The sequence below is a fragment of the Tinamus guttatus genome, unplaced genomic scaffold, assembly GCF_059628265.1.
Source record: "Tinamus guttatus ecotype Peru unplaced genomic scaffold, ASM5962826v1 Tinamus_guttatus_pri_ptg000044l, whole genome shotgun sequence".
Classification (NCBI taxonomy): Eukaryota; Metazoa; Chordata; class Aves; order Tinamiformes; family Tinamidae; genus Tinamus; species Tinamus guttatus.
The window spans coordinates 529572-541716 of NW_028288578.1; the positions used below are offsets into that span (position 1 = coordinate 529572).

The 12145-nt window shown below is 46.0% G+C and overlaps 1 protein-coding gene across 1 annotated transcript; it reads left to right on the forward strand.

Annotated features, from left to right (window-relative positions):
- Positions 1-1467: 1467 nt before the first annotated feature.
- Positions 1468-9360, forward strand: LOC104566065 (cytochrome P450 4B1). The gene is made up of 12 exons (XM_010212814.2): positions 1468-1715; positions 2531-2669; positions 3378-3422; positions 4136-4263; positions 4693-4814; positions 4909-5060; positions 5278-5384; positions 6152-6342; positions 6728-6861; positions 7581-7645; positions 8231-8313; positions 8804-9360. Exons 1-12 carry the CDS (start codon positions 1533-1535, stop codon positions 8970-8972), a joined length of 1518 nt encoding a protein of 505 aa, XP_010211116.2. The 5' UTR covers positions 1468-1532; the 3' UTR covers positions 8973-9360.
- The last annotated feature ends 2785 nt before the right edge of the window (positions 9361-12145 follow it).

The window sequence follows — 12145 nt, forward strand, 5'->3', positions numbered from 1 at the left end:
CTTGTTGTCCTTGAACTTCTACACAAATGTAAATACACTTACTTTGAGAATGGCTGCCACTTTACTTACAAATAAAATGGCAGGTGGGTGAAAAGCCACAGTTCAGCAAGGACACAACTCCAAGTAAGTCCAGACCTGCAGGTGAGTGGGAATTTCAAGGATTCTTCACGTTTAAAGTTTGCACACTCACCTTACTCCAGCTGATACTCTTTACATTAACTATTTCCAAGGAAATGCCAAAGAAACCTAGTCTTGTGGACAATCTTGGAAGAATAGCAAACGGATTCTTGCAGCTCTGTAACAGGCTGAGAATAGACAACAAAAAGGGATGCCTTTTAGCATAAGTGTGTGTTTCTGGAGAAGTCTTCTACTAGCAACACGCAGCAGCAATGAACAGATTCACTCCCCAGCTGAAACTTTATCAGGTCTCCAAAGAGGCACAATAAGAGCAGACTTTTCGCTATCATGACATGCCCAATAGCCTTTACATCCACTGGAGCAGGTATCTGAATATCAGCATTCTCATCATGTTTTACATTGAAATATCCAGGCCACCAACTTCAAAATCTAAAGAATCAGAACCTCAGATGCTCCATCACTGCTGACACTAGAAGTCACTACTAGAAACTGCCACCTCCAGTGCTTGTCATGCCCGAACATTTGCTAAATTTCTCATTACCACTTCAGAAATAGATCACAATTTATCCTTCAGAAGACCACATCAGACTAGCTAACATCATTAGGAGGAGTAATATTCATCCAGGAAACTCACAACGAAGCTTCCAAGACAGGGCAGAAACAGTGAGTTTATCAAAATCTAATTTTTTTCCCCCTGGCCTATATATAGTAGGACTCTTTAGAGAAGAAGGATAAATTCCCTTTTATGCTGATTAGGTTATATACATTCACTTGGCTGTAAGCCAGCTATGTTTTACAGTGTTACAGCTGCTAAGAGTTTGCATAGTAAATTTCTTCCAGCTAAAGATGCCTGGATCTGTCCAGCACTGTGTGTTGTGTAGAGATGAGCTATTTGTTCCTCATTTCACATGGGCTTCCAGACCTGAGCAGGGAAGAGGGCAAAATGGAACACATGGCCAGCTCTCACCCTCTCTGACAGCTTCATCCACCTGGGCATGGATGGAAATAGCAGAGCTGGAGCTCTATGCTACCTACAAGCACTTTTAGTTGCTGATTGTAGAAAAAAAAAAGTTGTAAATATTTGCAGATCAGGTTGTTTCTTAACAAGCTACCTCTATCCATGTGTTGCAGGAAGTGGGTAAAAGGCTGAACAGGAGCAAGCAGTAACTTAGCCTCGGGGTTAAAGTGACGCATTGTCTACCAGAGTGTTTCTCACGCATTAAATTTCTGGCAGATAACGCTGGTGGCGGCAGTTCTCAGAGACAGCTCTAGCAGAGGAAAAGAGAGAGATCTTTTCATACGCTCCTGAGCTATTCATCAGACTGACCCAGAAGAAACAGAAGAGGAAGGAGGGAGGAGAAGGTGTTGTCGGGTAACCAGGACCCAGAGACAGCATGACACTCCTGCTGGACAAAATAGCCAAACCAGCTGTGCTTTTGCAGCTATCTTTGGTGCTTGGCTTCATCTTTGTGCTGCTGAAGGTGGCCCAGTTCCACCAGAAAAGGAAGAAAGTCATCAAAGCTCTGGAGGCTTTCCCTGGCCCACCGAAGCACTGGCTGTATGGTCACATTCATCAGGTAAGGAAAGAGTTGGGCTCCTGCAGGGCACAGGCAGGGAGGGTTTGTCCTAACAACTGTGCAAGATAAGTCTCAGGACAAGAGGGACGGAGAAGAGCACTGGATGAGGAGTGTGTGTCCCTTCTTACAGGAGAGAATCTCTTTGTACCAGGAGTGCAAATACTTGTGCAGGGCAGGCAGGAAGAGTACCTGGTTATGAGATACATATTGTTTTGGTAAAATATCTCTCTTCTGCATCAGACCTTTTACCAATAAAAGTGTCTCCTCCTATACCCACTTAAGAAGAGAAGGTCATGAAAGCAGAGAAGAAGAGAAGGTCATTTACTTGCAGCCATTTTCACTGTTCTGTAGGGTAAATGTCCTTGACTTCACACTGCATGCCCTCCTAGCACTGCTGAAATTAGATGATAGAACTGTATCAGTCCTGATCTCCCACGGATTGGGCACTAGGTAGTTCCTACATTGCCCATGCTGACTACAGACCCAGAGTGTGATGCCAAGGTGCTCTGACTCCATACAATGGTAATGCAGCTAAACTGCAGGGTCCCAGCAAGGGAGTCCCCCTGTCCTTGTGCTGCAGGGCTGCAGTAACTGAGGTAGCTTCGCTGGCTGTGCACTATCACCAGTGTGCAGCCTTTGCCTTGCCTTGCATCTCCTCCACCTGCAGAGTGGAAAGCCCCTTGCTCCAAGTCTGCCCACGGGCTCCCAGCATGGGTGTCTTGCACACGCTTTCCACAAGAGGGCAAGTTCTGCTCTCCCAGCTATGTCCTTCTTTTTTTCTGCCTGACACAGTCCTTTTTTAACTGTAATTGCAGATTACTCAAAATAAAGCTTTAGCTCAGTTTTTGGTGTGGGCAGAAGAGTTTCCGTATGCCTTTCCAAGGTGGCTTGGACCATTACCTACGTTACTTATCCATCACCCTGAATATGCCAAAACTGTATTTGCCCGAGGAGGTAAGTCTTCTCACTTGATTTTGGAAAGTCCTCTCATTGACATTTTCCTATCAAGATGAGGCTTGCCTTGAGCTGTCCGTTTTACCTGCTTCATATATTGCAGTTCCTCCTTTGCCCTCCTTCTCAAATTCCCACACAGGTGTCACGGAGCGGCTAACATTCTCACACAAGATAGGAGCCAGTGACCCTCTCAGTCCACCGCGTATATTATTGCTGGGTTTACTGTATCGTGAGCATCTGTCACCTCAATTCCTGTGTTTCCCACTAAAATTCAGTAAGCTGTGTGAGCTAGCACAGTAAATGGCCCTAAGAAGACATCTCTTCTTTCTCTTTGCTCTTCTTCCTCTGCTCCAATCTGTGGCTGAGGTACATGGGTTTCTCCGATAACTCTCATCCATTATCCTCAACTTTGGGATCTACTCTTCCTTTTCTACATGCATATCTCTCATTTCAGCTTGCTCTGGCTTTCTCAAGACCACTGAGAGTACAGTTGTAGAAGACCATGTTTAAACTTTACCTTTATTGTTATGGCATAGTTTATATATATTGAGATGACATTAATTCTACATTGGGATTAAGAGGAGAGCTTCTAATGTCAGTTTATCCTGATTTTTTTCTTGTTTTTCTTTTTTTTATGTTGATATTCATTAGCCATTTGTACGTTTTTGTAATATATACTTTTTGTTTTGTTCTGTTTGTTTTTAACAGACCCCAAGGGCCTGGCAACCTACAAGTTCTTAATTCCCTGGATAGGTAAATAATTTTTTAAAAAATATTCCTTTTGGCTATGCTAGACATTTCATGTGCTCCCCTCTTCATTTATTTTGCTTCCTTCCATTCTAAAATGTTTTTGCTATGGGAAGGTTCGTTTAGGTGAAATCATTAATACTACTGTCCACATAATTGTGGGATGCATGAAATAGATTTGCCTTGAGATATCTACCTTGACCACAAAGCAATGCAGCAAGTCTGTTCAGGGACTGAATTCAGAAACATATAACAGGGGTGAGAGATATTAAGGCAGAGGGCAGTCCAGTTCGTGACTTGCATACTGCTTCATGGAAGCCCTCCGTGAAGTTAACTGTCTCGTAGCTCAGTTTGTGCTGCAAAAGGCAACCAAGTATTTCACTTAGGGCAGAAAAAGCCGTCTGTGAGAGTAAGTTTTATGCTTCTGTCCTTATGCTTGTGGGGCAGGTATTGTCTACAGAAGGGAAGGGCCAGTGAGCAAAACCGGCTCTGCCTGTTTCATTCCCCTTGTGCTTGAGAAAGCCACACTGTTATGTGATATTTGGAATAAACAGACTTGAATCCACAATGTATCACTCCACTACCAACTCCTCATCCTCACAGGTCCTGTCTGTTGCTAGGAGGTAGCCACTTGACCAAAAAGCATCAGCGATACTGTCAATGCTGAGGTGATCAGACTATGAAATAGTTGATTGTGTCTTTGCTGTTTGTGTCTCAAGGAGACGGACTATTGGTCACGAGTGGAGCAAAATGGTTTCAACATCGGAAGCTGCTCACACCAGCATTTCATTATGATGTGCTGAAACCTTACATGACCCTGATGTCAGACTCAGTCAAAGTGATGTTGGTAAGAATCAGCCCTGCTACTTTCGAGTTATGCAACAGTCGAAATAATTAGGCCTGGGCCAGGATGATGGAAAGAGAGTGGAATTAGGTGGTTCCTAAAATTTCTTTCCTGATTATGAATTTTTCAGATCCTTTCAAAGTTCTCAAATTATTCCTTCTGACTTCCTTTGGCCATTCCACTAATTCTGCTGTTCATCTGCTTTTCAGAAAAAATCAGTCACTGCTAGGGTAGCTTTTCCTAGCTCCACAGTGGTAAGCATGGAAAAAGACTTCTTTGATTAGATTCACAGAGTAGGTAGTGAACTAGGACCTTTGCTTACAGAAGAGAAAGTAATTAGGAGAGTAGATCCGGGAAGAGGTGGATACAGACCTGATCATATCAAGTCCATTCTGATTGTCTCTTCCTCCTTCCTCTGGTCTCCAACACCAGGATAAATGGGAAAAGAACAAGCAGGGGAAGTCAGCAGAGATCTTTAATGATGTCAGCTTAATGACACTAGACACTATCATGAAATGTGCCTTCAGTTACGATGCCAACTGTCAGACTCAGAGGTCAGTAGCTAAACCCCTATATTCTAAGAAAACAAATACTCCTGTTCCTCCCCTCACATTGCTAACTCTGATTTCAAACTTGATTTCCTTTCAGCAACTCCGACTTTTACATCAAAGCTGTTTATGACCTGAGCTACCTCGTGGTTCAGAGAATCCGAAGTTTCCCTTTAAATGATTTCTTGTATGGAATGACTAGCAAAGGCCGCCAGTTTCAAGAGGCCTGCAAGCTGGCCCATAGCCACACAGGTACTTCTCTCTCTCGCTCTCTTTCTCTCCCTGGTCCTGTTTATTAGCTGAACCTCTCACACACTCACATCTGGAACAGCTCTGAGGGGGGTTGCAGCAGACACTGACCAGAGGGTTGCACATTAAACAGAGATCGAGCTGCTGATCAAGGGATTAAGAGCATGACCTCTCTGCAGGGGAAAGGTTTATCTAATAGACTGGTCATTCTCCTACACAGAAAAAATAATAAGAGAAAGAAAGATGTTGCTCTGCAGTGAAAAGGAACAGGAGAAGATCCAGAAAAAGAGACACCTGGATTTTCTGGACATTCTACTTTGTGCTAAGGTGAGTGTTTGAAAAAAAACGTATCAAACGCCAAGGGACATATCTGTGTTCCACTGAGGATGTGGCAGCAGGGAGCTCACAATCCTTTCCCAGCATGAATGACAACAGCTTCCCCATTTCACGTTTCCTAGGCTGGGAAAAGGTCGGTTGAAAGGAAGGAAATACAAACATGTGAGAGAGACTGAGCATAAGTGGAACTTCATCTTTCTTGTTCATTTTTATTGAGTACATAAATGGATTAAAAGAACTGAGCTGTTGGAAAACAGAGGAGAATCTTTGGAAAGATTACAAAGAGGCCATCGTCACTTTATGCCTTCCTAGACATCTTCGGATAGTCTGGAGGCAGTAGCCATTTGGCATTCAGGAGAGAGAAATAAAATATCTCTCGAGCTTTCCCAGAGCTACTGCCTTCTTTCTTGTCTCAATCTAAAACAAGTCTTGCAAGCCACAATACTGGAAAACACAACAGGAACCCTTGGTTGGGAACAAACAGGATGTCCCTCTGAAGAGCTGTGATCTGATCTGCCACCAAAGCCAAAGTCTGTAGCCCTATTGACTGCAGAGTCAACGGTCCATGGGCCTGACTGATTTCACTTATGTTGGATATATCTTCTACTGACTTATTTCCTTATTTATATGGATGTCAGATCTAAGTGTTGTCAGATCTTTTTTTTTTTTTTCACCATCATCTGTGGTGATTTTTATACACAATGAAGCAGGTTCCAACCCATGTACACATGTTGATGATATATTCTCCTCTCTAATAGGATGAGAATGGAGTTGGGCTGTCTGATGAGGACCTCCGTGCTGAGGTGGACACATTCATGTTTGAGGGCCATGACACCACAGCCAGTGGGATTACTTGGCTCTTTTACTGCATGTCAATATACCCAGAGTACCAGCAACGGTGTAGAGAAGAGGTCCAGGAGATATTAGGAGACCGAGATACAATTGAGTGGTGAGTTATAATGATTTAGTCCTTCACTTTGAACTCTTTTTATTTCTTTTAAGAAGAAAAATGCATTCACTTTACACTGTATCTGCACTAGGGCAATCTGCATTTCACATAACAATTCCGGACAGCAAAAGGAGGAGGAGGACAAAGAGAAATCCCAAAGGGAAGTGGGCTGCATGCCTTAGGAACAAAGCTCTGTCTTGCCTACCCTGTGTTTGCACATAGTGACCTGTCTTGTAGCTTTGATCCCAATCCTACAGTGCACTTGCTCTCCAAGAAGGAGCAGCCACCCATGGCTCCAGTGGGGTCCAGTCCACACAGGGGGCACGTGGGCACCTGTCCTCATTGCTGCCACACAAACGCAGCCCTACCTTTGGCCTGCTTTCAGGGAGGACCTTGGGAAGATGACATTCTGCACGATGTGCATCAAAGAGAGCCTGCGCCTGTTCCCACCGGTTCCTATCGTGGCACGACACCTCTCCAAACCCGTAACCTTTTCTGATGGGCGCAGTTTACCAGAAGGTCTGTTTACTTTGTTCATTTGTCTTGTTGCTGTCTACCACAAATGGGCCCCCTACCTACAGTTACTGTCTCTTGGGGCACTACAGGGTTCCCACAGCTCATGGTTCACAGTGAGCCCAGAATTATGTCCAAGGGGCCTCTCCAGAGCACTGCAGTGTATTGGATACCGCAGGCCTTGGTCCCGCTGTCCCTGTGATGGGAAGAGACAGACAGAGCCGGCTCAAATTCTTCTGAAACCAACAGAAATGCTCCTATGTCTTCTAAGACAGGCAGGGAACAGAAGCAAGAGCAAGATGATGTACATGGACAGCCTGTACTACTGCACCAGGCTTCCCTCATCCTCTTCTGCCCTGCCTTGCATTTCAATGTATTAACTTAAGCAAAGTGTCTGGTTTCTTCGTTCTCTTTCCCTCAGTTGTTCATGCTTTACTACTCAGCCCAATCTAATTGCCATTTACAGAGCTCAAACAGCACTTGCAGTGTGCTGTTCATGGCCAAACATGGAAGTTCACCCATTGGTACCAAAATGAGTCCTCACTTTGAGGCCGTTGTTTCTTCCGCATGAGGTGACCTACCTAAACAAGCGGGAAATGCCCCTATCAGTTCTCCTCTGAAATCTCTTGTGCAGTCTGGGGACAGTGAGCATCCCACAGATACTCCTCCTGTGTCTTTATGTTACTCTGATAGTCATGAGCTCTCTTCTCACTTTTCCTTTCCAGGCAGCTATGTAGCAGTGAACATATTTGCTGTTCACAGGAACCAGGATGTATGGGAAGACTCTGAGGTATTTTACCTGCATAACAAGAAGTGGGAGATGAGCTCTTAGTCCACATGTTTACTCCCTTTGAGCAAAACAGTCTTGGCCTCTCTGCATTGGATTTGGGTTTTTGTGTGTGTATATGTCTTTGTTTTTATTTTCCCCTCTTACTCCAACAGTCCACGGCTAAATGCAAAGTTCAACAGAGCTACCAAACACCGCAAAGGATCTGAACATGACAAAGTGCTGGAAAAGGGTTTTTAAAATTGTCTATCTTCATGCCTCCTGATATAGAAGTATTCAGACTGCCTTCAGCAGCCCTGGATAATGATGATGCAGAGGGCGTGAGAGAGAGCAAACTGATTAATAGGGATGTTCCACAGCCACCTGCCTCATCCCTGGCCTTTCATTTATCCTGGGATAAATCCTCCAGCAGCAACCACCAGTTCTCTGTCCTCATTCATCTGGTGGCTTTGCAAAGGGATCAATGTCAGCTGCAGCTCCCCATGAGCAGCAGAGGTCACGTTCAGTCTGGCTCTGGGACCATAGGAGGACTCGGAGCTGCTCATGTTGGAGCCATCGCTGAACTAACAGCCTTTGATCTTTCCATAGGTATATGACCCAATGAGGTTTTCTCCACAGAACGCTGCACAGAAGCACTCACATGCTTTCCTGCCTTTCTCTGCTGGACCCAGGTGAGAGTTCCTTCATTCCCTGCCTTCTCCATCACAGGTTGCCTCACATAGGAGAGTTAACCCAGAGCGCTTCTTCTGAAGCTAATCAGGCCCTATCTAGTAGATGCGGGATACTCATGTCTAAGTAACTTTCACAGAGCCAACAGAGAAAAATATGACCTTTTTGAGGTGAATGGTTTGAGGCCTGGCCCTCCTCCAGCACCTTCTGGTGAAGAAAGCACACTCCTCTGAAGTTCATATCTTTTTCTTTTTTTTCTTTTTTTGGTGCTTATTATCAAGCAACATCAGTACGCTGCCCCAGAGCAGCACGACTTCTGATGTGGCATGAAGAGATTCCTAGATAAGCTGTGCTGCTGGTACGTGCCTTGTGGCAGCAGCCAGAGATGCCACAGCAGCTCAAAGCTTCAAGAAGCTGGTGGGGGCTAGTGCAGGGCTTGGGAGTGACCGGGAATGAAGGCTGCAATCTGAGTCATTGATGTCCTCTCCCCAGGAACTGCATCGGGCAGCAATTTGCCATGAACGAGATGAAGGTGACTCTTGCCCTGACCCTGAAGCACTTCGAAATCACTCCTGACCCATCCAGGCCTCCCATTCTGATACCACAGCTTGTCCTCAAGTCTGCTAATGGGATCCATGTGCACTTGAAGAAGATTTGCTGACCTGGGGTAGCATGGAGGCAGCAAGTGGTCTTCTTCATCTAGGATGTCCCGCATGTTGCCAGTGACAGCCCTGTAGCCTCCTTGTTCCCCCATTCCAAAGGGACAGAAAGCCAAGAAACCTGCCCAGGATGCCTGGGCCACTTAGGTCTTCATCTGCTTTGTAGAGAACTTCTCCCTGAAACTACATCACACCCACAGATACCCTCCAAATTAAATGCTGGAAGTTTTCACATTAAACAGTTCTGGACTGGTTTGTGCAGTGTGTGATGGAAATGAAAGCCAGTGGCTGTTTCTGACACAATGCTGAACTTTCTTGTGTTGAGAGTGCTAAGGGAGCAGCTCAGAGACATGCTGCTAGAAACTCTGGAAAAAGAAAGCACTCACCGTTTTCTACAGAAGTGTCATTAGTCTTCTCCTCCTCCTCTATCTGAAGCTAGAATAAATGCAGTGCCCTTGGAGTGTGGTTTCCTTTGTATTTGTGGGGCAGGTTGTGCAGGATGAGGCCCGGCAGCCCAATGATAAGGCTTTGCTCTGCGCCTCATTGCTTGTCCAAAGCTTGGAGGAGGTGGGAAGAAGTCAGAGCAGTTAGGATTGTGAGGGTGCAATTCCGTGAGTGTTTTCTCAAGCAAGGAATACTGCTTAGGCTGTTCCTGCTCTCCTTTACCCCTATGAGCCTGGTTCCACTCCTCCCATGTCATGACTTACTAAGCCATTTTTGACTTTTGTGTTTGTGCGATAAAGCACATCACTGAGACAACCTGCAAAAGCAAAACAAAAATCACCCTCAACTGGCAGTAGTAACAACAAAATCAGTTCACAAAAAGCACCCCAAGTGGGAGCAAGGGTTCTTCTCATCCCCTTTTCTGCATGGGCTAAGAATGGCCCCCCAGTCCTGCGGCCGTGCAGTGGAGAAAGGCCCAAAACGCCTCACAGAGATTGATGGAAAACTGTTCACTAGGTGGCAGTGAAAGATTCAGAAAAACCCGGAGCTCTCCAGCCCTCCCGAAGCTGTGTTCAGGGAAGCACTTCACCATCTCTGCTAAATCAAACCGCCAGGGCTAGAGACATGGCAGGACACTGCTCCAGCAAAGGCAAGCTCCATTTCATACAGGAAAAAAAGGAAATACTTGTAAATGACAATTTTTGTCTTATCTGGTCCTCTGTGAGCACCAGGCAGGACTCCCCAGACACCTGTCAGCATTAGCTTGCATCGTGTCCACGACCAACTCTCACTCTCTGCCTGGTGGCCAAGGCAGGCCAGAGGGTACCACACACAGAAAGGTCTTCACCCTCCTGGACTGCCTCTTAAGCACTGCAGAGACTCAAGCTGTGTCTTGGATTCAGGATGCTGGAGCAGTTCTGACACCCTGGGTCCAAGCACACATCCTACTGCCATCCCCTTTCAGTTGTGCTGAAAGGAGACCATTTGCTCTCCCCGCACCTTATATCCACCTGCTCACCACCTGTAGCATCCCCCGGCAGAGTAGCAGGGCAGCAAGGAGCTGCATCCTGCCCTCTCCATCCTCTGTGGGAAGCAGAGCAGAACGCTGCTGTCGCAGTCCCACTACACATTGCAGGACTGAAGCACCAGTTTTCAGGCTGCCACTGCAGGTATCCAGGGTATTCAGCACATATCTAGGGAAAGCAAGGCACTGAGGTCTGGACACATACCTAAAATGCCACAGTGGGAGAATAAGGATAGAAGGAGGCTACTAGCCTAGACCTCGCCATAGGCCAGTCTAGCAATAGTGTCACCCAGAATTACTAGAAAGACTCATACAGGCAGATCTGCCAGGCACTGCCTCGTCTTCATCAACGTCAATAGGAAGTTTGATGTGTTTTCATAGGAAGAAGGAAAAACTGAGGCACAGCTGGAGACACAACTGTTGGCATGACTGGAGAGCAGGTTGCTTTGCAAGCACGGTCCTACCTATCCCGCCGAGCACAGGTAGCAGACAACTGGGCATGGGACTGGTTGGAAGAGAAAAAAGGGTTTTCAGAGAGTTAAATCATCCCAGGTCCTTAGGTGAGGCCTTAATATGCTGCAATAGCTGCTTTGAAGGGAAAAATCCGTCGTTCTTGCAGGTCTGATCGCTGAAACTGGTGTGTTACTCGCAGGGCACGTGTTGTTTGCATGAGAATGATGAGATTTAATTCTGCTCTGCCATCTTAATTGTGTATGAGATGTTTCAATGACCAGCCAAGGAAGAAGAAAGACACCTTGTATCTCTTGACGACCCCCCATCCAGTTTGCAGTCCAAGTCCTTTGCCTGCAAAGACCTGGTGCAGCCCAACTTGCCAGTCCACGCGTTGCCTGCAATGGGGTCTCATGCTGCTCCCTGCAGCCTACCTGAGCAGGTTGACAGCAGGGATGGGGAAAAACCCGGTGGAGAGAGGGCTGAGAGCGCAGAGGAGGGAGAAATGCAGCTGAAAGCCGATCCCTGCAGGTCTTTGAGCCCAAGTACAGGCAAGAAGGAAGCAGTCAAAACAGAAGGGGCATGGGGAGACAGCACCTCTCATCATCACGTCTCAGCTTGGGGTCTTCTTGTGCCGTGTTCTCCCTCGAAGCTCAGCTTTGCAAAGTGCCTTGAGATCTTCAGCAGCAAGGAGGCTCATCCCATTAAACATCAATTCCTGTGGACAAGGCTGCTTGTTTGGCTTTCAGCAGTCTGTCTGATTTTTATGAGTGGCCAAACCTGGATGATTTTGATCTGAGGCCTTTCCTGGAGATACAGTGATGGGAAATCTGCTCAGGAAACACAAATAAGCCTAGTTCCATTTTTGATCAAAAAAATGGATCATATTTCTAGATAGTTCTGGCAATAATCAGAGTAATTTGAAGCAAACACTTTTAAAAAGTCACTTCCTGTGTATACAGAATTACCAGTAACACAGGTTTGAAATGTCTGCACAAGATCAAAGTATTCTGGTGGAAGATCTACCACTGCCCATGTATCACTAACCCCCAGGCTCAGAAGTGGGCCCAGCACAGCAGCAACCAGGAGAAAATTCTTCCACTTTTCAGCTTATCCAGGCAAAACCAGGCAACCTAAACATCTCTCCCGCCTTTAAACACTGGGAGTTTCTGGCTGGCAGCGTGTTACAGCGACACCTGATAACCCTCTTCTACGGAGCCAACGTTAAACGGCTTCCAGAGAAGCACAAACAGCATG

Bases quoted from the DNA above. Each gene is read 5' to 3' on its own strand.
- LOC104566065 (XM_010212814.2), top strand. From the start codon at position 1,533: ATGACACTCCTGCTGGACAAAATAGCCAAACCAGCTGTGCTTTTGCAG. The intron at 4,264-4,692 runs GTAAGAATCAGC...CTCCAACACCAG, and splicing joins ACTCAGTCAAAGTGATGTTG to GATAAATGGGAAAAGAACAA. The intron at 7,646-8,230 runs GTATTTTACCTG...ATCTTTCCATAG, and splicing joins ATGTATGGGAAGACTCTGAG to GTATATGACCCAATGAGGTT.